At 44.4% G+C, this 25,899-nt stretch overlaps 1 protein-coding gene across 3 annotated transcripts in view; it reads right to left on the bottom strand.

Annotated features, from left to right (window-relative positions):
• The window catches only part of LOC117269085 (voltage-dependent T-type calcium channel subunit alpha-1I), a 141,432-nt gene that overhangs the window by 53,265 nt on the left and 62,268 nt on the right, over positions 1-25,899 (bottom strand). For all 3 annotated transcript variants that reach the window (XM_033645943.2, XM_033645940.2, XM_078161154.1), the window contains exons 10-24: positions 25,699-25,884; positions 22,711-22,828; positions 22,411-22,566; positions 21,133-21,223; positions 19,069-19,223; positions 16,584-17,324; positions 14,002-14,102; positions 11,649-11,772; positions 11,364-11,432; positions 8,002-8,180; positions 7,511-7,637; positions 7,045-7,170; positions 5,106-5,195; positions 4,739-4,931; positions 721-872 (exon numbers count right to left, since the gene is read on the bottom strand). In XM_033645943.2, the coding sequence (XP_033501834.1) occupies positions 721-872; positions 4,739-4,931; positions 5,106-5,195; positions 7,045-7,170; positions 7,511-7,637; positions 8,002-8,180; positions 11,364-11,432; positions 11,649-11,772; positions 14,002-14,102; positions 16,584-17,324; positions 19,069-19,223; positions 21,133-21,223; positions 22,411-22,566; positions 22,711-22,828; positions 25,699-25,884 (2,608 nt within the window). The remainder of the gene's footprint in view (positions 1-720; positions 873-4,738; positions 4,932-5,105; positions 5,196-7,044; positions 7,171-7,510; positions 7,638-8,001; positions 8,181-11,363; positions 11,433-11,648; positions 11,773-14,001; positions 14,103-16,583; positions 17,325-19,068; positions 19,224-21,132; positions 21,224-22,410; positions 22,567-22,710; positions 22,829-25,698; positions 25,885-25,899) is intronic.

Consider the following 25,899-nt stretch of genomic DNA (forward strand, 5'->3'; position numbering starts at 1 on the left):
CAAATACAGCCGAGACCTGTGATATTTATCCGATGCTCGGTCAGTTTGAAAAAGCTTGCTCCATTTTAAAAGGTCAAACGGGCATCTTATCTCAAGGATAATCACTTTTCTCTACCTCACAACAAAAAAAAAAAACGCTATCAGGCGTTTGAACCTCCATTCATCACACATGAATGGACAGATAGCACATGTACTGAGCAGCTAACAGCGCTCTGACAACAGGCTGCATCAAATCAGCGGTGCAATCACAGCTCCTTTGTATGAACTGCATGCTACTCACAACACACACCACACAGCCTGGATACAGTTTCATGGTGGTTGACCAGTCAGCGGTATCACTGTGTCTTTTTAAGATGCTGCTGTTTGGGGAAAGGAAGGGCTTTATGTAAGAGCAGGATAACAGCCACTAAGATTTGACAGACATTAATACTCCGCATAAAAACCCCAGCATAACTTCTTCCCACTGAGATGGAGCCTGTAGGAGTTTATCTTTTTTAGTCCACATTTTGTGGAACAGGCACTTTAAGGGGGAGTCACAGCTAAGTTGCACAAATCTCTAATTACTTACACAAATGCAAGTACGCAAGGTGCTCTCCTCATTTATCACCTCACTCACACACACAGACGCACATACACAACTGGACCTGTTCAACCCCCCTGAACACGACACACTAATTTGTTTTGCAGCCACCACATGCACATCTCTGCATCTTTGCTTACATGAGGTTGATTGTAGTGCTCTAAGGACATAGTGATGACGTTGATACAGATGATGAAGGTGATGATGAGGTCCAGGTAGTGGTTTGTGCATAGTGTGTGGATCATCAGGCGGACGTTGCCATAGCTGGCAAAGTAGGGCAGCTTCTGGGCTTCTGTTGGCAGAGAAATATATGAGTAAAGTTCTGAAACATATTAAGTTTGTTATCTAAGTGTATGTTAGCCAACAAGGGCAGCCTATTCTAGCTGACACTGGGCGAGAGGCAGGGTACACCCTGGACAGGTCACCAGACTATCACAGGGCTGACACATAGAGACAGACAACTATTCACGCTCACATTAACACCTACGGACAATTTAGAGTCACCAGTTAACCTGCATGTCTTTGGACTGTGGGAGGAAGCCGGAGTACCCGGAGAAACCCCACGCTGACACGGGGAGAACATGCAAACTCCGCACAGAAGGGCTCCCCCACCCTGAGTTCAAACCAGGAACCCTCTTGCTGTGCGGCGACAATGCTAACCACTGCACCACCGTGCCGCCCAGAATCTGCAGCTTCAGAAATGAAGCCAATTCAAAAACATATGGAACCCTGAAAACAAATGCGAAAGAAAATCACTGTATATCCAGTCAACACGGCGGATGTTCTCAAGGCCTTTAGGGGGAGCTCTACATGGAACAGCTTGATCTTTGAGCCGTCAGGGAGAGCAGCTGATGAGACTAGAGAGTATTGGGGTGCGTTCCAAATCACATTCCTTTTCTTTTTACATAAAGTAGGTACAGCAGCTGCCTTTAAAAAGTGTGTACTGTTGCATGCAGTATGCACACAATCAGGTCATACTACTTACTCATAACGTTACGCCCTGAAGTTTGACCCTCTTACTCATTTGTTACCATGGAGATAAAACAAAATGCTGTTCATCGAGCTCATCAGAGACGGAAATCAACCTGGCCAGCTCTGATTTTGTTAATTTGCAATAAGTATTAAGTGTATACATTGTACATTCTAACATATTTACGATAGTAGAATTACAGAGGCTATACATTTCTCTGTTATTGTTATTAAATACTCATGCCCTTTTTTGGTGGTTTTATTTAGGATTGTTTTATTCAATTAACCATTTCATATTCCTTTCATTATTAATCAACTGGTCATCAGTCACCTGAATGCACCGTCATCTGTCAGTGCCATTTCTGACAGCTTGACAGCTGTCAATCTGTCGTCTGTGTCATAGTTGATGTGATGTATCGTCCGCTGTGCAGAGGATTGTGGGTCGGAATAGCCAAAAAAGCACTCTGGCTTGCATACTGCAAAATCTGACCCAATGTAGTAGAACATCCTGGTATTTTTGGCATACTATATTCGACACACTATGTATTGTGTCATACTAAATCTTTTTCTGGCATGTAGTATGGTGGTATGGGTATTTAAACATGTTGTTGGTTTTCCAGCGTAGCTAGCTGTGTAAATCTGTTGCTCTTTTATCATATTGTAAAAGACTAAGGCCATATGTATGCCAAAAAGACCAGGATGTTCTCCTACATCTGGTCCAACTTTGCAGCATGCAAGCCAGCATGCTTTTCCGGCTATTCTGACCCACAATCCTCTGCAGAGCGGACGATACATCACATAGACTGAGCCACAAACAGACGACGGCTTGACAGTTCATTGAGAATATGTACCTGTAATGGCACCTCTTTACACTTTTATTCCAGCTTTAAAACCAAACACGAGTTCTGAATCACATACCTTTTCTTTTCACTCATACTAAGTGCAGCAGCTGCCCAAACAAAGTACGTACTGTTGCATGCTGTATGCACACTATCAGGGTATACTACTTCATCATAACATTGCGCCCTGAACTTTGACCCTCCTGCTCATGTATCTGTTACCTTGGAGATGTAACAAAACGCCATTTGCCGAGCACACCAGAGACGCAGGTCAACACAGGGAGCTCTGCTGTTGTTACTTTGCAACATACATAGTTGTCACAACAGTAAAATCACATACGCATTTCTGTTATTGTTATTTTCACACTCGTGGGCTTTTGTTGTTGGTTATCTTTATGATTATTTTGTTGCCTTAAACAATTAATATTCCTGTAACTACTATTCGCTGGTCATTAGTCACTGGAATGTGCTGTCATCTGTTATCGCAGCTCTGACAGCTGTCACCAAGCTGTCATCTGTTTGTGACTCAGTCGATGTGACGTATCTTCCACTATGCAGGGGATTGTGGGTCAGAATAGCTAGAGAAGCATGCTGATTTTAAACTGCACAACGTGATCGGACACAGTAGAACACCCTGGTATTTTTGGTATACTATGTATAACAACATACTAGATCTTTTTTGTCTTACAAAATAGTAGGGTCGAATGGGTATTGGAATCCACAGACACTCTCTCGTATGGTCCCTCTCTCTCATTTTAAAAACTAGAAAAGCACTCAGAGTGCAGACCTCCGCCAAGTAGGTGATATTCTCTCCCCCTCTGCATCAGATTTTGCAGCCTGCATCACAATTAGGTTATTTGCATCACTATCATTATTAGGTTATATATGCCTTCACCATGGAGACACTGTGGTGTATTTTTTTCGTTTTTACTTTGTACCAACACAGAATATAACATGTCTTTTTGAATTTTCACTTTCTTTTTTTCCAACACAGAACATTAATTTCAACTTTAGAACAAGAAGGCCTACTCGCCACTGCCAACCGCAGGCGTTTGTCTGGTCATGGAATGAGTCTATTCTAAAACTCGGTGAATACACAGTGCTATTTAGCGCTATTTTATTATTTTATCCACTTTGCTTCAACCCATCACCACCAAAATTTTATCATCTGTTCCTTGTCCCATTACCCACCTTTCCTGAAAATGTCATCAAAATCCGTTCATAACTGAGTGATTTTGCAGACAAACAAACAGACAAACAGACCAACGCCGGCGAAAACATAACCTCCTTGGCGGAGGTAATAAGGCTGTTCCACTGAGTGCGCCTCCTACAGGCCTGGTGACTACATTGACTGGATGTGCAGTGTTTTTCTGATGCATTTAAAGAGTTTATTTGCGAAAACAGATAGCAGTCATTGAGAGCACAAAAAAAAAAATTTGTAAAATAAATACAAACAGAGATAATCTGTTTTTGCAAATAAATTACATTTGTTTTCTGGGTTTGTGTGTTTTTGACTATTTGCAGTGTGTTTGCTGTCAGTGTATTTGGTTTTCTGCAGCACTTTCTTTCTTGAATTTACAGAACATTTCCATTGTTGTATTTGTTTGGGGTGTTCATATGTGGTTTTTAATTAGCACTGTTTCTGAAGCAGCACATTTCTCCAAATGGAAAGCTGTTGTAGTGCATTTGCCCTTATCAGCCACCATAAAGTGCATTTCTAATTTAAAAAAAAAAAAGTAAAATGTTTATCTGCAGTGATAAAAAATTACTTCTTCAAAATGCTCCTGTTCCCACTTGTACACCAGATCATCTGCTGTGTAGCAGATTATGTTTCCAGTGAAGCCCTGCCCACACTGAGCGCTTGGAAGTACAAAATTTAAAAAAGCTTTGATCAAGCTGGAATCACTATCAACACAACTCTCAAATTGCAGAGCACATTAGCAATTATGACACTTGCTGTTTGTGTGTTTATTATTATCTGTCTGTCTCTATTTCCATCTCTCTTCCTATCTACAGCACAAATTTTCATCAGTGTTGATCACAGCTCTACATGCTAATAGAAAGTGATTCTTGTGTGTCACAGCAATAACAGCAGTAGAGTGAGCTGTTCAAGCTCTTGGTTTCAGACACTGTGTTATTTGTATCATTATATCTGGATGTAAGTGTCTATAATCACTGATTGTCCCCACTGTAACTCTGTAAATCTATTTCTGCCTCTTCTCTCTTACTGTACCCCTCCTTTCTATTTCTGTCTCCTCCTCCAACTGCTCATGTGCCTCTGTTTTATTCCTCTTCCATACTCCCTCTATGCCCTCTTTGCTATCCATCTCCTGACATTCCTCTCTCTTACTTCTCCTCTTCTTTTCCATGCGCCGCTGACGCTTCTCCTCCCGCCTCTTGGCCTCCTCCACCTCCTGGTGCTGGCGGCACTTGTGGAAATTCTCCACCACCACGCCGACAAACATGTTGAGGACGAAGAAGCTAACGATAAGGAGGAAGGAGATGAAGTACAGCAGCATCCATGGGTTGTTGTTGGTCACCGGCTGGGGTTGGAGTGGCCACGATGACATTCGATATGAAATATGGTGACGAAGGAGTTAAGTCACAAAACAGAGATGAGAGGGAAGGACAAAAAGATTTAGTCATATTACATTTTGGATGGTGCCTAAAGCTTTTTGTAATAAAAATCTGCTGCTGTGCAGCTTATATGCAGGTACCTGTTGGTCCACGGCCACAGCATCCAGGCCGTGATACATGATGTTGACCCAGCCGTCTTTAGAGGCGAGGACAAACAGGGACATCAGAGCCTGGACAACAGCAGGCAGAGAGCAAAGAGGAAACATGTTATCCTTATTTTATGGACAAACATACAATAAAGTCTCCGTCCAGACTCCTTTTGAAGAATGTAAAAATACTCGACTATGATTCATATCTTGTTTGACATGGTTTTCCCACAAAAAAAACAAAACAAAAACAAAATTAAGCTTTCGCTTTCCACTTTCTCCGGCACTAGTACTACTAGTTGACTGGTGTAAGAGCAGCGCTCATCAAGATGGCTAACGTTAGCGCTAGAGGAAACATTGGACAAATTTAGCCTCACATGTTTGAGCCTCAGGGTGCCTTCAGACCTAGAGTTCGCTTGCTTTGGTCTGAATCAGGGACGGACAAGATCAAATGCCTTGTGAGAGAAAGCTGCTCTTGATTGGTCAGAATTTCCATGTGGGAAAAATCCAGGAAGTAAACAAAACGTTGAAGAAGAGTACGCTTGCAAGATAAATGTGACGCTTTCTAATGTCACAATGGAGGGACAACTACGCAGGTTGATTTTAGCACTGCTCATCGTGGCCTATATTGGTGTCATTGTTCATTTTAGTCAAACCATACAGTTTGAAAACGAGGCGTGGCTCCAACTAGAAAACAATGTTTTGATGCATTGGATGTAACTGTAACTTCCTAATGCTTTTTTAACCCAAAATTGCATAAAGTGACTGCAGTTGGTTCGGATCGAGATCGGAACACGTTCTCACCACAAATGAACTGCACCAGAGTTTGTTTGTAACCGGACCCAGACCACCTCTTCAAGTGGGTCTCAGTCATGTTGTTTTGGTGCACACCTGAGTGTGACTGCTGTGTTCACACCTGCCCAAACGAACCGCACTTAGGGGGCAAATGAACTTGAGTTCGATTGAACCAAACCAAACAGGGCAGGTGTGAAGGCATCCTCAGTCCGGCCCAGACTCAGATGAGGGGTCTGTTGCGCACCAAAATTGACAGCTAGCAGACATATCAGAATGGCGAGTGTAGTTAGCAACTTTTATTTCAGTTGTTTGTTAGCTTGGAGGCTAACTGGCAGTGACTAAAACAGTTTTAATTGTTAGGAAATATACAATGACATCTGCTTCAATGGAGTTTTTGGTAGATAGTGGAAGGAATTTCAAGGGTCCAGTTTACATCCAAAAACTGCCCACTGTACAATGTCTGCTATCAAAAATTTCACTATGCTAATGCTAACTCCACTTTCAGTACTGACAAATCCGCTCTGCGCTGGAGGTTTCAGGTTTTTTTGCCAGTGTTGTGTCGAAGTCAGTTTCCCTGTCAGTATGCGTTTCCTGTATTAGACAGCAATTAGCTTTTAAATCAGTGACATACCTCCAGTAACAAAATCTGCACAGGTTGGAGTCAGTCTAGTCAAAGTCAGACATTTTAGGGCAGTGGTTCCAAACTGGTGGGTTGTGGTCCAAAAGTGGGTCGTGGTTACATTCTAAAATGGACTGCAAGTGACTTGCGAATGTATCAAGTTTGTAAAAAAAAAAAAAACGCATTTATTTTGAAGTACAGTGAATTTCCGGTGCAAAGCTTTCATTTTGAAGTGACATTTCCTGCTGCAGAGTGAGTGACTAATGGACAGCTACTTAACAGAAGCAGCAAACTAGCTCAGCAACATGGCCAAATGCAAGTATGATGCTGAATATATTAAACTCTGTGGAGCTTGAACTAATGACTAAGGAGAAATCCGGACTCTGTGGCCCGATCAGTATGGAACCACTGTTTTAGGGGACATAAACAGAAGAAAAACACATGTTTGAGTGGAAGGGGACTTATTTAAAAAGTCCCATAGTGCACACCAGACATGCAGAAAACACCAGTGATACTAACCTGCCCTAGGTTGTCAAAGTTGTACTTATGGTGGACCCACTTGTAGTTGGCTTGCAGACAGTCAGACTTGTTGGTGATGTTTTTGACGTCGGGGCCAAAGCAGTAGAAGAACTTGCCTTTAAACAGCTGTCAGCAGAAGAACAATGACACTAAGCTTTCGATGCTGTCTGGCTACTTATATGAAAAGAGAGAAATAAGCCTTTGTGGGCTCCTCTGATGAGATGAAAGGGTGCTCTTGAGTGAAATAATGAGCTGGTCAAAGTGTTGTGCAGCGATAAAAGAAGTAGGAAGACAATGAGATTTATTTTAGACAGATATGCATGTGTGCTTCAAAGATAATAAGAAGGAAAGGGTGGGCGAGAATCATATATTTTACAATCATAGTAAAGGGACGGACACCACAGGACACACAAATGGACATGTTCACAATGTGTGTATCATAAAACAGCTGTTCGTTTTTTCCTACCTGCACCCCAAGAATGCCAAAGATGATGAAGAATGCACAACAGATGAGGACAATGTTGCCAATGGGTTTAAGGGAGGTGATGAGGGTCTCCACCACCAGCTTCAGACCTGGAGCTCTGCTAATCACCCTGAGGAGGGGGGAGGGGTAAGAGGAAGATACGAAATACAAATAACAGTGTGTGTTATTTTATTTCATTTGAACATCCTTAAAATTGCACCGATTACCTCAAAGATGGCACCATTCATGAGGAAAAACAGATTCATTGGAGAGGACATAATTGATTAATTGTGATTACATTTTCTGTCTGCTGTCGTGATTGGTAAACAACTCTGCAAATGGATTTTTTATTGGAGCATCACTCTTCAGTCATTGTGTTTAAGAGCATTAGGAACTTGTAAAGATAAAATCATACAGACAATGCGCAGAGCTGACGTACGTAACATGATCGTCAGCAGATGCAAATTACTCACTAATTATTAGTTCGTCCATACCTGAGGGGACGCAATGTTCTGAGAAGCCTGAGCACTCTTAGCACACCCAGGATCTTAGCCCCACCCGCCATGGACACGACAATGTCAATCAAAGACACAAAAACTAGGAAGCCATCCAGAATGTTCCAGCTGCTCCGCAGATAAGCCTGCTCGCCCACATACAGACCCATGGAAACCACCTGAAGAGAGAAAATTAGGTGAGGCAGAGTACCAGAACATGGCCTGTCTGTTTCTGGAGCAGTTCTGTAAAAAAAAACAACTGTCAGATGTGGAAAAAATACAAACGTGTAGCACAACAACAAAAACAAGAGGAAACTAAAAGAGCAAGAGGATGAGGGATGTGATACAGACATTAAAGTTGTCAGCAGCTGTAGGAAAACAGGCTGTTGGCACTAACAAGATCTTCTACACACTCAAGCTCAAACACACACACGTTTACTTCGGTCACTGCTGGGGAAATTCTATAGCCTGCATTTCTATAGGGCCTTTCTACGCTTCCAACCACTCAAAGCACTTTAAGTCACACTCACCCATTCACACACACACATCCACCGAGGCTTCCATAAAAGGTGCCACCCACTACTCAGCTTAAAGATTATACGCACTCACACACCGATGGCAGCGGGTGCAATTTAGGGTTCAGTATTTTGCCCAAGTATACTTCAGCACCCAAACTGGAGGAGCCGAGGATCAAACCGCCGATCTTGCGATTAATGGACGACCCACTCTACCTCCTCAGCCACCATGAGCCACCCTAACTTTGACCAGTAACCCAAAAAATGAGCTTTTTCTCAACAAGGGACACTGCTTTTGTCCCAAGTTGGATGAACTGTCCCCAGTTAACTGGTCTTTAGTCTGAAATGTATTCCCGAAATTATATAGCCCGCATTTGTATAGTGCCTTTGTAGTCTTCCGACCACTCAAAGCACTTTAACCCTACAAATCACATTCATCCATTCACACACACATCCACACATTGGTGGCTGAGGCTACAATAAAAGGTGCTGTCTGCTACTAGATACTAATATGCACTCGCACATCGATGACAAAGCCATTGGGTGCAATTTGGGGTTCAGTATTTTGCCCAAGTATACTGCAGCACCCGTACTGGAGGAGCCGAGGATGAAATTGCCAATGTGATGATTGGATGACCGACTCTACCTCCTGAGCCACCATGAGCCACCCTAACTTTGACCAGCAACCCAAAAATTAGCGTTTTTCCAACAAGGGACACTAGGGACTGCTTTTGTCCCCAGTTGGATGAACCGTCCCCAGTTAACTGGTCTTTCGTGAAATGTGTTCTCGAAATAAGCCAAAGTCACACACATGCCATGCCACACCACAAAGACTGCTCAGGAATGGCCTGGAGGAACAAGGTATTGACCTGGCCTCCAAATCTGCCACACCCCAATCTGATTGAGCATCTTGGGACATGCTGGTACTCCACCTCACAGCTGACGGGTCTCAAATGATCTGAAGCCAGCACCCCGGTGACGGACACCTTCCAGAGGTCATGTGTCCAATCCAGGGTGGCCCCACCGTGGATTAGGGCTACCTCTGAGGTACCAGCATATCCCATGGATGCTCGATCAAATTTGGATTTGGGGAATCCGGAGGCCAGGTTGATGCCTTTAGCTTTTTGTCACATTCCTCGGGCCATTCCTGAGCAGTTTCTGTGTGGTGTGGGGCATTTTCCTGCTGGGGGGCCACTGTCATTGGGGAGTGTTGCTGCTATGATGAGAGATACTCCATCTGCAGAGGTGTTCAGGTGGGTGGAGCACATCAAGTGGCATCCTCGAGATGTTCCCCAGGAGAACACTGTATTGTAATAATCAGTGTTACTTACTTCACCCAATAGTGGTTCTAATTTTTTGGCTGATTGGTGTATGCGCACATGCACACACAAACATCAACAGAAAATTGGGAGAAAAAAATGAGAACACACACAGTAAATGGTACCTATGTGTAATTAGGACATAGACACACTTACACACCATGCATCACTATAAAGAGCGCACAGGTGACAGTGTGTTTACTGTAATAATAACTGGTAAAGTGATACACTGTATATGTCCTAAATGCCTTTCACTTTGCTCGTAAAAAGGTTTATTGTGAAACCATTTTACATATAATGGTACTTCAAGAGTGAGGGCTGGACGTCGTTGTACAGGCGCTGTGATACATATGCAAACAGCTGGATTTGGTGTTTTGCTAAGCAGCAGTGGGAGCATCAAAAATCTGCAAGTGACATTTGCAAAGTGTCTGGTAAAGCTTCAGAGGGACGGCGGGGGTTAGCGTGCAAACACATCAAGATGGGTGAAGGATCAGTGTCTGGCAAACATCTTAGGGCTGAACGCCAAAAAGTAAACTGAATGTGCAAAACTCCCAAGAATGTATCGACTTCACAAATCTGATTGTTCTAATTATATATTTACATATAATCAAATGCTTTATGTTGAGAGATGTTACAGCCAACAGCATTGCTACGTCATACAACTGCAATCATTAGGAGTAGTAGTGTAGTGCGACATTGTGTCAGATGCTGCCTCATAAAGTAACACTCTAAAAAGTTCTGCAACATGCTGACCAATTCCTCAACCCCGCTGTGCTTTTTATGCGGCTGCATCTTGTACACAGCACTAAACTCAGTGGTGGAGTCCTACGGAGAGATTAATGCTACACAAACTATCACACACCAACACACATTATGGAGATCCGCGAGGCTCAGACAGACAGAGACACAGAGGGGAGGCATGTACGGCTCGGCCAGGGGGCTGACAAGCCTGTGGCTTCTTGACGGGCTGTGATTGGTTAATAATTGATTGTGGGAGTGCATAATTGATGGCCCACTTGTGCCAAAGTCTTTTGCAGAGAATACAGAGACGGTGGCGAAGGGGAGGGAGGGAGGGAGGGAGGGGAAAATAAAGGAAAGGGTGGACGGGGAAAGATCAGGAGTCGGAAAAAAGCAGACCGATGAGAACACAGGGACCCTAAGGAAGTGGAGACATAAACTTAAAAAAAGAAACAGTCAACATCGGCGAGGACAGGGAGGAGGGAGAGAGTGTGGGGGAGTACTGGAGAAGGACCACATCCATATGAGAAGACTAGCCGCTAATTAATGACATTGCTTAATTGCTCTGTTCTCCAAAGGAACATGGGGATTGCCAAGAAAGAGGGGTAGGGAAGGGGCCGGGCTTTGGGAGCACTGAAGCGAAGTCAATTCAGCGAGAGAGAGAGAGAGAGAGAGACGAGCAGGGAGACACGGGAGGAGATAGACAAAAAAGATGCCTCTGTGTATTGCCTGCACACACCACACTCAGGACTCATTGGTTGTAATGGAGAGACAGGTTGTAAAAGGTTACCTTGAGTGTCATCTCGCCCACAAAGATGGCAGTAAAGATGTAGTTGGAGATGGTGAGAAAGACTCGTTCCTGGACAGACAAACAGGAGGAGGAGGGGGAGAGGGGGTGACAGTCAGAAAGGAGAGAAGGGCCGATTAAGGGCACTAAAATCTTACTTACTGCACCTTTTAGATAATAAAAATTGAATTCATCCTCAGAGAATATGAGAAGCTGCCACAAAAAGGCTGCAGACGGGAGCTCGTAGGCACACATGCACAGAGTGACACACATTTCAGATGGATTTACCAAGCTGCCCTGGAGGATCTTTGGCCTCTCCAGAGCTACTGTAATGCAGTTGGAGAAGATGAAGGCCAAAACCACATAGTCGAACAGCTTATGGGCTATGATGGACTGGCATATCTGTCTGAACCTGGAACAGCAGGAGAGGAGAGGAGAGGAGACAAGGGGAAAGGAAAGAAGAGTTGAGGAAAGGAGACAAGGGGAGGGTAAAGGAGAGAATTGGAAAGCACAGGGGAGGGGATAAGGAGATGAGGGAAGAAAGGAGGCAAGAAGAGGAAGGAAAAAGGGGAGATGAGAAAATAGGAAAGAAGATGAGGAATGAGGGGGGAGAAGAGGAGAGGAGAGAAGAGAGAAAAGAAGAGGCGAGGAGTCAAGAGGAGGGAGTGGGAGAGAAGAGAGGAAAAGAGTAGAGGAAAGGGAAACAGGAGACGAGGGGAGAGGAGAAGAGAGAGGACCGAAAAGAAGAGGTGAGGTGACGATGGGAGGGAATAGGAGAGAATGGAGAAAAAGAGCAGAGAGAAGAGGAGGAGAGGAGATGTGGGAAGGGTGGAGGAGGGAGGGGAAAAGGAGACAAGGGGAGAGATGATAAGAGGTGGGAAAAAGTGGAGAAAAGGACACCAGAGAATAAAAAAGAGGAGAAGAGAAGAGAAAAAAAGGAGACAAGGAAGGAGAAGAGGAGAGGAGATATGGAAACAAGATATGGGGAGGGTACGGGAGAGAAGAAAAGAGCAGAGAAGAGGAGATGAGGCCAAGTGGAGGAGAGAAGAGGAGGAGAGGAGATGTGGGGAGGGAAGGGGAGATGAGAGGAGGAGAGGGGAGAGAAGAGATAAAAAAGAGGAGAAAAGGGACACCAGGGTATAGAAAAGAGGAGAGGAGGGAAGAGGAATGAGGAGACAAAAAAAGAGAAGAAAAGAGGAGAGGAGAGCAGAACAGGAGACAAGGGGAGAGGAAAGAAGAGGAAAGGATATGTGGGGAGGGAATAGGAGAGAAGGGAATAGAAAAGAGAAGAGGAGGTAAGAGGAAAAGAGGAGACGAGTAAAGAAGAGACGAAAAGAGGAGAGCAGAGGAGACGATGAAGAAGACAGGAGAGAAGAGAAAAGTAGAGGAGAGGGGAAGAGGAGACGAGAGGAGGAAAGAGGAGAGAGGATGAGGAAAGGAAATGTGTGGAGGGAAGAGGAGACAAGGGGAGAGAAGAGAAGAAAAAAAGAGAGAAAAGGACACCAGGGAATAGAAAAGAGGAGAGGAACGAAGAGGACAAGTGGAGATGAGGAAAGAGGAGAGGAGATGAGGAAATGAGGTAAGGAGAGAAGAGGATAGGAGAGGGGACAAGGGGAGGGAATAGGGGAGAAGAGAAGGAAAGAGTAGAGGAGACAAGGGGAGAGGAGAGGAGGAATGAATAAAGAGTAGAAAGCAAACAGATAAGTTTGAAAGGGCATTGCAGTTGCTATTAATACAAAAAAGAGCCTGAGAAAACAGAGGGAGCAATACATGGAGGTTAGGCCACACTCTGCCCAGACGTAATTTATAAACCTCTGCTATCCAATCAGAACGTGAGCCAAGTCTCCTGACAGTTGCACGGGAGCTCCCTTACATCTTGGTGAGTAAATAGCCTCATTCAGCCGCTGTTTACATCGCTCCTAATTCCAAACAAATTACATTAACAACACTCTCAGAAGCAGCCGACTCCTGAGTACAGTGTTCTGCTGGGAGAACAGAATAGAAAGATAAGAGAGAAACAGCTACAGACGGAGAGAGAGATGGGACATATAAATACTGAATATGCATTTCAAACCTTAGCATGTGACACCGTGTACTGCCAAAAAGCAATTAAATATCTTTGCTGCAGTGTTTATTGGAACGGATGAAAAGAAAGGAGAGGGATTGTGTTTTGGAACAAGCGTGGGGACATTTAAATGGCTTTTATTAAAACTCAACTGTGTCTATTGAAACCGCACATTGTAACACAATATCCCCACACGTTAATGCAGAATTTAATGAATCGCCTATGGTATTAAATTTACCCCCCGAGGCCTGCTCCTTGCTCTCTAACAGGAGGGGAGAGGGCAGAAAATATCCCTTTTGTTATTTGCAAGGTGGCAATCAATACTCTAATGTAGTCCTTCTCTGTGGAAACTTGGCAACCTGTCCTTCCTATTGATGAGGTGGAGGACCGGAGTCTGCCCACCCATCCTTGATATTGTTTTGATGAGACGCGTCCTGTGGCCAGCCGATGAAAGACTTTGCCCACATTTTGAGTCATCACACTTTTGATGCAGATGATCACTAAAAGCATGGCGTACAGCAGATTTGATTAAAAGGGAAAAAGATAGAAGCCGAGCAAGGACTAAAGGTGACTCACCTGTTCTGCGGGGAGAATAGGAAGACAGACCAATCTTCTCTGCTCTCACACCAGTCTGGTCTGTACGCCTCTAACATCTTCTGGATGCGGAAGCACAAGCTCTGCAACACACATATCGACACACATCACGGCCCGCACACACACAAGCTCAGCCCGTATAGTTTGCACAATATAATCAGGCAGACACACAAAATTGCAAAGCCTGTTTAGACTGCCTATTTAAATTATTAACGAAAGTGAAACACTTCTATAGCAACAGCTCGGAGCATCTTCCAACATTACCATCTGTATAGCTCTCTCCCCCGCTGTCTAAATAGTCCTTTCTAATTAACCTTGTTTCTCTCATACACAGACTTGTTTACAATGAAAACAATGGGTCTCCCACGAGGCCCAGGTGATAGGGAGTGCAGGCTTTATACAAAGTACTTGAAAATCCTACGCAAGAGAGCAGCAGATTATTGAATGTGTAAAATCTTGTACTTTAACACAAAAGCTAATAGTTCAGTTATTGAGAATCACAGGCCGAGATTGTGCTTCTTTGTTCCTTGTGGATGCCGTTACACATCATCTTAGGGATGCTTGTTTGCATCTGTGGAATTGGTATCACAGGAAATGATAATATGAGCTACCTTCACTTACTCACCAAGCTTGCTATGCTATTAGCCTTTAAAGGTGTAGCAGCGTGTAGGATTTAGTGGCATCTAGCCGGGGGATTGCAGATTGCAACCAGCTGAAACTTCTCCCATGTACCAAGTGTGAACTCCCGGTTAGGATTCCTTCAGTGTTCATTGTTCAACATGTTTTTACCATGAGACCAATTATCATTAAAAGCTTCCTCATCTCCAAAACAAACTGACCAGTCAATTAAAACTGGCAAAACCACAAAATACACATGCCGCGTTTTTTACCCCCTCAAAATAATTGTTTTCGATGTAGACTGCGTTCCCAAGCGCCTATTTTTCAGGGCACTAGATCTTGATGAACTTGATACACCAAGTTCAGCTTTTGGAATGCCACAAACCAATGGCATGGACCAACTAATCACAGCAGACAATTAGTTTTCCCTTCGTCCGCAGCATGTGTAAGCCCCCTAAAGCAGTTTTGCTTACATCTCTCTCCGATGTTGTTTGATGTGTTGCAGATGGGCTGCTGGCTCAGCATGTGCGAATGTGTGCTCAGTGTTTTCTTTTGTAACTTAAGAGCCAGGCATTCAGGAGGTTTTTACCAGGAACTGAATTAGCTGCAGAGGTTTCTTCCTCTCCAAAACAAATGATCCCGGCTATTAAAACACTGAATAAAGCACTTTCATGTTGAAAATCGATGTTTTTCTGATACTGTTGGCTCGTCACAAAGGGGCTGCTAACTACAGTGAACGACGTGAAAACGCAAATGGCCCTATCTAGAGTCAGTGTTCAGCTAGTCCATTCTTGGTTACTGTAGAAGAATGGTGGGAGAATGGTGAACTCCATGGATGAGAATCGTCCATTAAATGCCTCCTCCTCTCCAAAACAAACCAACTAGGTCATTAAAACCAGTAAAAACACAAAATAAGGGGGCGTACACATGCTGCATTTTTTGCACCCTCAAATTCATTGTTTTCAACATGTGGCAGGCACGCTCAAACGCCAGAGTGACACTGTTGCAGCATTCATGCGTTCCTAAGCGCCTATTTTTCAGGGCACTACGGCTGCACCCTGAGACACACCAAGTTTAACTTTTGGAATACACCAGTGCGCACCACATGTCATGTGACAAGGACCAACCAATCACAGATGACGAATATCTTTCCCTTCTTCCATAAATATAGAGAAGAAGTTGATCATTTTAGAGCATGGCTGCCAGAGCTTTTTGTCTGGTCTTACAAACAGCGCCTGGAAGAAGATCAGCTCTGCTTTCAGGATTTCAGGTAAGTGGGCTATGATACAATACTTGTTAAGGTTGCTTAACAACCTCAGACACAACCTGCTGCTGCGCTTTTGAAAGGTGAAACAAAAAAGGCAAGAGTAGCACCCAGTGCCTGACCTCACGTTTTCCAGGTGGCTAAAGACACAGCATGTGTTCGGCCCCTAGGCAGTTTCACGTAACAAATCAGCATTTCTCTGATGTTGTTTGGCTTGTTGCAGAGCATGTGCAAATGTGTGCTCAGTTTTTCCTTTTGTAACTTAAGATCCAGACGCTCAGGAAGTTTTTACCAGGAGCTGAATTATCTGCAGAGGACTCTTCTTCTCCAAAACAAACGGACCCGGTGATTAAAACTGTTAAAAACACTGTTAAAAATCAATGTTTTTCTGATACTGTTGGCTTGTCATGAAGGGGCTGCTCACTACAGTGAACAACACGAAAACACAAATGGCCGTATCCAGAGCCACTGTTCAGTTTGTCCATTCTTGGCTATTGTAGAAGAACGGTGGAGTCCATGGATGAGAGCCCGCTCACTGTGTAGATATAAACGACTCATTCTTCTGAAAACACAATGATTCTTACTCTCAGGTGATCATACACTAAAGAAAACATATTCCATTTCTGTCGAAATACCCTGGACCTTTATCACCCTCCATCCCACACACTTAACGATAACTTACATATTCAACATCATCGTCCAGGTCCTCCCGGTCCTTGCTGCGTGTGTTAACCTGTGGGAAGACGTCGGCCATGAGCTGGCTCTGAGGGTTTGCCTCTCCAGCCTGCTCAGTGTGGTGTCTAGGAGGAGGCTGGAGAAGCTGAGACAGAGGAGTCTTCCCATTACAGTCTTGGTGTACCACTCCCAAGCCACCCAGACTGTCCAGCCCACCGCCACCACCTCCAGTGATTACCGCCCCCCCAGAGAAGCTCTTCTTCCTGTTGTGAGCATGGAGTGTCACGGGGAGTGGCAGGTGGTGTGGCGGCGGTGGAGGGTGCGTTAGTCCTGGGACCTGCAGCAGGTGGGGCAGCTCTAGTGAAAGAGCTCTGCGGTCCCTCCTGGGTGCAAAGTGACCCGGGAGCACAGGATGGGGAAGGTGAAGAGAGTGTGGAGCAACAGGGGGAGGAGACAGGAGAGACTCTTCCTCGTCTGGGTGGACATGTTGGAGGTGGTGGTGCGGGGATGAGGAGGCACGGGGACCACGGATACGGAGGCTTCCTCCGACCACTCCGCCGAGACCCCCAAGGCCGTAGCCATAGAAGGGCCGTGCAGAGGTAGGGGTGAAGGCTGGACTAGCGGAGGGAGACGAGGAGGAGCAGGGGCGGCATCCTCCCAGGCTGTTCCAGCTGGAGCGGCGGGCCCACAAGGCCTGAGGCTGGTTGGTCAGTGGGCGGCCCCAGTTGTGGTAACCTCGACCTGGATACTGAGACAGAGACAGAGAGGTTTCCTCCATGTTCTTTGGTCCTGAGCCACACAGTCTGGATGTGCTCTGACAGGCTGGATTACCAACAAACATAAACAGAACCCAACCAATGACCACACACATCTCAAAACAATGGAATAAAGAATACGTGATGTAATCATATGCTTCTCATTACATGAAGCTTGGAATTACCTCTGTGAGAGCCATCCATAATTCAAACAAGGCTGGGTTGAAAAAAGTAATAGCTTTGCAGCACATGATTGTCCTCGTCAAAGACATTGCCTATAATTTCACACTGTCTCAGTCAAATCAAAACATAATGACAGTGGAGGTGGGTTGATTTCTGGTTGTGCCAGGCCAGTCTGATCCGGTGTTTGAGCTTAAACTGGTTTGATTTTGTCATTATAACATGTTCTGGCAAATTAACTCGAAATTAGCAACCTGTGCTAACGGCGTAATGGCTCCAAATCCAACTTGTACTGCATTAATAATAAGCCATATGACAATGTGATTAACATTACATTATATTTGTTTAGAAATGGAATAACAGAGCCGCTAGTGTCTGACAGGCAGTGTGCAGTTTACTGCCGAGCCAAACACCGGCAATATGAAGAAGCCAGGGGGGTCGAAACTTTTTTGAATGGGGGGCAGATTAGGTAATGTGATACCTGGGGGGGCAGCTGCTTCTTGCATCATATGGGTTGAAAAATCCCAAACAAATGAGACAAACACAACTGTTTCATCTTTCAGTGTAAATGCATCAAACTTTCAACCTGAAAGCAGCGACCCCTGCTGTCAACTTTGTGCTTCTTTGCTGTGGTCATGTCTGCTACCTAGCAAGGAAGGCATATTTTAATTCAGCTGTGTCTTTTCCTGACCTACAAAAGCTTATTCATGCTTTTGTATTTTCTCGCGACTCGGCTTCAGCTAGTACAGATGCTGCAGCTCGTATTTTAACGGGGATAAATTGTAGGTCACATATCATCCTAATTCATAGCTCCTACTTGGTGCATGTCTACAAACTTGATAGCACTGCCATCATGAAATAAAGAAAAAAGGCAAAGTGAACTTGCCTAATTAACTAATACTATGTGGCAGGCCATATGGTATGTTTTGGGAAACAAGTCGTGGGCCGTTTAAAATCAGTCCACGGCCACGATTGGCCCTTGGGCTGGACTGCGGACATGCCTGATTTACTAGAAAGTTCATGTGTTTTTTGGGGTCACAAGAGGAGACATGACCGACTTAATCTCTCAAGGAAACGACACCAGAATGGCAACATCTTGAATGTGAAGCCAACGAAAGAGGCGTCCAAGCGATGTGATGCGCAGTTTTGAGTATAACTGTAGTTGCACTTCCTGTTTCTTTTATTCCAGTTGCTTACATTTATCTATATGATGTCTCTTCATTTCACTACAAAAACCACAATGAGGTGGCAGCTTCTGGTAAGGTAAATGATGATCGCAAATAAGACCTAGGCAACTTCCTGTTGGCCATTTGTGGACAGAGAGCTCTGACGTTACATGATGAACCTTGTAGGCTTGTAGGCTGTTGGGACACAATGTCATTATGTTCCACTGGGGCTGCAGAGTCAGGTGGGACACCTGGTAAAATTCAGTACACTGGTCTGGTCCTGTGTATGGCTTAATGTGAAATCGGTCTAAAAATGCTTACACTGACCCAACCCTAAATGACAGGTCAGTTACCCAGGAACCATGTATTATTTTCAGTCCTTTCTACTTACCATAGCCTTCTGCTCCAAGTTGGCCCTGCCAAGAGAAATAACACTGTTCTTCCTGGAGCCGAGGGCAAAGGTTAGCCTCTCTCCTGGAAACAGACCATGGGGCAGTGGGGACAGATCCAGGTGCCCATTAGGAGTTAGAGTGCAGATCTTTGGGTCTGTAGGAAAGAGGGTGTGGAGAGAAGAATGAGAATGGAGGTACAGAAAGACAGCATTAAAGAAGCCCTTCCTTGTGCCCAGTGCTTCTTCTCTGTTTCTACCATGCAATCAGAACTTGGCACCCTCCATCACTTTACAACATTAATGTCCCAGCACGATGTTATGGCCAGCTAAGAGAGTGAGAGGATGGTTTAATTTACACTAAATCACATTAGAGGAGCCAGAGAGGAGCTTATAATGGTGAAAGAGAGGGATATCATGTCAGTGGTTAGTCCGTTCCCAAACATATCTTTTGGTGGAATAGGTCTCCAGGTACGATTAACATTCCAACTGTATTTCTTTTCCAGGTAAGCTGACATTTAAAAGGTGCATTTTGGCTCAGAAGAAGTGTGATCAGACATCATCAGAGACCTCCCTAATGTGCCGCTAAATGCTACTCGATACTGCGTGATTCTCAGCCTGTTCACTTTTGTTATGTCTACAGGGGGAAGAGGGGAGAGGAGTGGATGGAGACGTGGCATCAGGCATGTATTATTTACGTTGTGCAGCTCACATTTCAGACAGGAAAAAGATGGTCAGTGATGTTTGTTGTGGAAATGGGACGGCAGGCAAAGTTTTTAATTCCCAAGACACATCAAAATGGCTCATAGCTTTCTGGAGTGCTAAATGGCAGCAGAGGTAGTTACACCATGACCTTAGAGCACATATATCATAGCACCTCATCACTGGAAACAATAACTTTAGCCTGTATAGAAACAGCACATTTTCACATTTAACTGGGTGAATTAAGGGTTTATTTCAGCGTGAAATGGATCGGCAGGTTGGTGCGGCTTCTGCAGTGTTGCAGGCGCTGTGCAGGACCATCAAGGTCAAGAGGGAGCTGAGCAGGAAGGCAAGCTTTCGACTTAGTGGTCCATCTACGTCCCAGCCCTCACCCATGGTCATGAGCTTTGTATAGTGACTGAAAGAATGAGGTCGCGGATACAAGCGGCCGAAATGAGTTTCCTCCGTGGGGTGGCTGGGCTCAGCCTTAGTGATAGGGTAAGGAGCTCGGAGTAGAGCTGCTGCTCCCTCGCGTCCAAAGGGGTCAGTTGAGGTGGTTCGGGCATCTGATCAGGATGCCTCCTGGGCAGGTGTTCGGAGCACGTCCCACTGGTAGGAGGCCCCAGGGCACACCCAGAACACGCTGGAGGGATTACATATCTCATTTGGCCTGGGAACACCTCGGGGTCCCCCAGGAGGAGCTGGAAAGCGTTGCTGGGGAGAGGGACATCTGGGGTGCTTTGCTTGGCTTGCTGCCCCTGCGACCTGGCCCCAGATAGGTGGAGGAAAATGGCTGGAAGGATATATTCATGCCCACACTATGAGGGCTCTGTCCTCCTGCCCGCAGCTCTCCTTGGAGGATTGGCAATAATTTCTGGTTAAGAAAAACCCAATCTTATTCTTTCACAAAAAGGTATTTATCTCTGTAGGGATCCTTTCTATAATGTTGTCAGACACTTAGAATAACAAACTGAGCCTGTCAGTGGCAACAACAAGCACTTTTAACGGATGTAAACTGATGGTGCACAAATGCTCAGAGTGGTTACACTGCAGCCTGTTTCACCGCTGTCGGCTGCAGCGCACTCACTCAGTACTGAACCAATTAAAAAAATGTTGTTCCTATTTAAGTCACCTAGGCATAAAAAATATGGGGAAACAGGGTCCAGGCTGAAAAACACTTAAGTTACCCTTAAAATGATTGGTGATAACACAATCTTACAGCAGCATGATTAGCGTAAAGTTGGCATTTTTGTTTGAGAGGGGAAGATTGTAAATTATTGCAATCAGTCATGATTTCAGTGGTGAGAGGAAAATCAATCATTATGAAACAATAAATGCTGTGAAGCTCCTAGAGGCTTTTAATACCTGAGAGATGCAGAGAATCTTTCTGTTTGTCATTCTCCTCAAAATTACAGGAAGACCTGTCATCGTCAGAGTAAGAGCGGTTTGCATCGCCCTGTATGGGGGACAGAGGGAAAATGAATGGGTGAGAGAAAAAGGGAAGGGAGACAAGTAGAGGGAGGGGGCACAGCAAGGAAGAGGAGATGTGAGAAGATGAAGAAGAGTAAGAAGCAGAGAGTGGGAAAAAGTGTAGAAATAATGATTAATCAAAAGCTGATTTAAATAGGAACCGCCAATCATTTGTCCTCTCCTTTTTTACCAAACTATCTGAGGGGCAATTTTCTCTCCAGCCCGCCTGGTTTAATTTCACTCGTCAAATCTAACTCTGAAACACAAACGTCTGAAGTTCAGCTGTAACTCTGAAACAGGTCAGTGCACACAAAATACTGGGGTTCAATATTAAACCCACTTGATTTCTCATTTATTGCTGTTGTTGAACAAATCCGTATACACACTCACTGGCCACTTTATTAGGTACATTTGTTAAACTGTTAATGCAAATAGCTGATCAGCCAATCACATGGCAGCAACTCAGTGGATTTAGGCATGAAAGCATGGATCCATCCTGTCTTGTATCAACGGTTCAGGCTGGTGGTGGTGGTGTAATGGTATGGGGGATATTTTCTTGGCACACTTTGGGCCCCTTAGTACCAACTGAGCATGGTTTAAACACCACAGCCTACCTGAGTATTGTTGCTGACCGTGTCCATCCCTTTATGACCACAGTGTACCCATCTTCTGATGGCTACTTCCAGCAGGATAACGCACCATGTCACAAAGATCAAATTATCTCAAACTGGTTTCTTGAACATGACAATGAGTTCACTGTACTCCAATGGCCTCCACAGTCACCAGATCTCAATCCAATAGAGCACCTTTGGGATGTGGTGGAACGGGAGAGTCACATCATGGATGTGTAGCCGACAAATCTGCAGCAACTGTGTGATGTCATCATGTCAATATGGACCAAAATGTCTGAGGAATGTTTCCAGCGCCTTGTTGAATCTATGCCACGAACGCAAAAGGGGGTTCAACCCGGTACTAGCACGGTGTACCTAATAAAGTAGCCGGTGAGTGTACATATACTTTATACAGCAAGTTTAGTTTGTGTAATAATATTCATGTTTCAACCTACAACAGTTGAATGATGAGACATGATTGGCTAATTTGTCCCATATCACATTTGGTTTTGTTAATTTGCAAAGGGCAAACTGTGCAAAGCCGGAAACCAAGATGTCTCACCTCAGCCTGGAAACCCTCAACAAGGATGGCAACTAATAAATTGAAGAGCACATAGTTTCCAAAGGTCATAAGAGCTACGAAGTAGAGAGCAGCACAGGGCGTGGTGGATGCCATCCCATTGTACAGCACCATGTTCCAGTCCTCCTGAGTCAGAATCTACAGAGCATATACACATGTATAGTACGTACACACAAATGTCTATACAGGTAGAAAAAACACTCACTTGAAAGTTTTTATTCTTTGTGAAACACAGTTTTGAAAGTGTGCTGATGTGTGTGTGTGTGTTTGAACTATTCATACCTGGAAGACAGTAACGATGGCCCAGAGCAGGGAGTCAAAGTTCTTCCTGTCGGGCACTGTGTCTCCTGCCTCGGTCTTCAGACTGAACTTACAGCCAAAGATATGCATCCCCAGGATACTGCAACACAAGAGGGGGTTTCTCCAGTAATTCCACTACACATGCTGTCACAGAATAAGGGTAAAATGCATCCACACAAACTGTACATAAACAAACTGTATGACTATTATAATCTTATTTTGGTTTTATTCAAAGCTCTACTCTTCTAGCTTTCACTCTCCCATCCCCCTCTCCCCGGCTCTTATCATCTACCTGCGCCCATCTGTTTGCTGTCGTCACAAGACTGTGTAACCCAGACAGCGCTGTTGACTTTCTCATTCATTGCTGCTTTTTTCGGGCAATTTATGGAGAGCTTTTTGAAAGTTTAAATCTTAGCTGAGTGGCACTTTACATTAACTCTTCACTAAAAGCTACAGTGGCTTGATGTATAGACCAAATGCCACTTGCTCAGGCTAGCATTAGCTGGCTAAAAGCTCTGACACCATCTGTCTTGGCACACTTATGCTTGACTGCTGTGCTGCAGGGGTGATGAAGCTGGTTGGCAGGTACACACACACACACTCACACACACACACACACACACACGTATGAAGTCACAGACACGTTGTGCACTCATAAAGATACAAGCAGAACTGGAGTAATATTATAACGCTGCCGAGGAACTCATACCTATCATGTAAAAAGGATTGCACTTGCAACAATTATGATAAATTATTCAAATAACAATAATTCTGTTAAAACCATCTTCATTTTCCGTTATCGCCCACGGAGGTGGAATTGGAGAGAAAACAGAGTAGAGTGTGAGTGAGTGTGTGCGTGTGTGTGTGTGTGTGTGTGCGTGCTGGGGTGGTTAACAAGAGGAGAGATGAGGCTGAATGATTATGTTTTTGTAAATTGCAGTTTTTAGCATCTGCATCACTATTCATTTAGGTACAATGTAATGGCTGTATAGCATCTTGGATTGTTACATTTAAAGGAGCTGTATGCAACATTCAGACCGTATGTAGGTTTCAGACTCTGGGGCGGGATACCCTACACATGGTTCTCAACATGGAAGTGGTTGAGCCAGAAGCTAGCAGCTAGCTAATGTTAGCAGTAACTACTATATAGACCCGTCTCCACCGAGCAGTGCGGTTCAGTTCAGTTCGGTATGTTTTTTCCTGTTTCCAGTGTGAAAAGTTGTGGATGGTACCAATGGAACCGTTCTGCACTGTCCCCATTTTTGGTCCCCCCTCTAGCACACAGATCTGATGCCAAAAGGTGGAGCTGTGAACACTGCAGTCCATTGATTGGTCAATAGAGGACGGTCACTCTGCTCAGGGCTGAGTTGTGGCTGGTTTTGAGGCTCATGTAACCACTGTTCATACTGTGGAGAGTTTCACATATATTAGTAAACTGTAACTATAAAATGAAAGGACGTTTTTGCTGCCTCTTACAGCAGCTGGAGTCTGAGAAAAAATAATAATTCACTGGGCCGACTGCTGGCGATTTTTGAGGTCGAACATTAACTTGTAACTGAATGCTTGAGTTGACAACGTGAATCAATCAGCTCACCTTAAATTTCTCTTTAACAACTTTGACCATTACTTTAGTTTATGTTGTCTCTCTTGGATGACGTACACTTTTAGTAATGAGTGGATCTTTAAGCATTTGAAAATATGTATTAATTTTGATTGGATTATATCCCGAGAAAAAAAAAGCGTTGCAGACCATCATTCCTGTGAGTTCCAGCAACACTAAACCCCTGAGCTTGCCTGAGAAGGACTACATGTACAAACCTGCTATTTTAAAACATCCCATGGAGAGAGACTCTCACTGCAGCCTGTTTAATTTTGTTCTGAAAATGTCGGCGCGCAACCTTGGTCTGTGGACGATAAACAATGTGCAGACCGATAAAGGAGGAAATACAGTGAGTGCTGGACGGAGCAGTGAGTGACAACAACCCCGCCCACATTTAAGAGTCCTGTTTGTAGTCGAAACGCTAGGGTCTAGGTACCATGTCTGAAGGGCTACTGTTGGTTTCAAAGGTACCATACTGAACGTGTTTGGAGGAATCAGAACTTAAGATCACAGTGCAGAGTGGCAACCGTTAGCCAGCCACACTCACGGGGACTCACACGCACTAACATGCATGCGCTGTCGGACCATCTACCACAACAATAAACAGAGAAGCTCAGATTACGACACACAGAAAGGAAGCGTGACTATATCTTAGCAACAGGTGGTTTGCTGCTGAATGTAGCGTACAGCTTCTTTAATTTAGAGAAGAATATTTAAATATTAAAATCCTGTTACTTAGATTTAACAGTTGAGCTAGTGGACTGATTGGTATGAGTCTTTACTGAATTCATGTAAAGGTAAAGCACTGCATTTTACATCAAATCAATTTAACAATGCGCCATTAGAATTTGAGCTCAGTCTCTGTCAGTTAAAAAGCTACAGTCTCCTGATATCGTTGTTCTTTGGCCTGAGGCCTATCTGTTTAATTAACTGTAGATCTAAAAGTTTAATGTAGTCAACTATACTGCTGACAGACTGACAAACAAGTTAAGGTACTCTTGACTTTCATGGCAGATGTAATCCTGGGGAAAGAGGCAGGTCAAAGACAGAAGCCTTTACAGAGCTAAGATACAGTTCAGGCAAAAATGGTGGAGGTAAATCCTGTTATTCAGTTCAGGCCTTTGGCAATGACTGCCTACACAATGCTTAATTATTATATTTTGTCTTAATAAGCTGATACCATATCACTGCTTTTTTGTATTCAAAGGTTTAGAGAGGCAACAAAACAACTTGTCTTCGGCTGTTAAACTATCAGGCACAGGACTGCACAGAGACGTGTTTACACCCTCCTGCCCTCTCTGTGTCGTGCTGATTGCTTTTCGCAGAGCCCCAGTCCACATAAAAACATGCTCCTGTGCCCCCTCTGTTACCTGAAGATGAAGATGAAGAGCATAAGCAGCATACAGAAAGTGGCCACGTTGTCCATAGTCTTCATCAGCACCACCAGCTGTCGCCTCAGCGCAGGCATGAACCTCACCAGCTTAATGACCCTCAGCAGCCTGAACGTCCTGAGCACTGACAGGCCGCCGTCTGCCTGGCCGATGATCTCACACACACTGGGGTGTGTGGTG

Source organism: Epinephelus lanceolatus, chromosome 18 (assembly GCF_041903045.1).
Source record: "Epinephelus lanceolatus isolate andai-2023 chromosome 18, ASM4190304v1, whole genome shotgun sequence".
NCBI lineage: Eukaryota > Metazoa > Chordata > Actinopteri > Perciformes > Serranidae > Epinephelus > Epinephelus lanceolatus.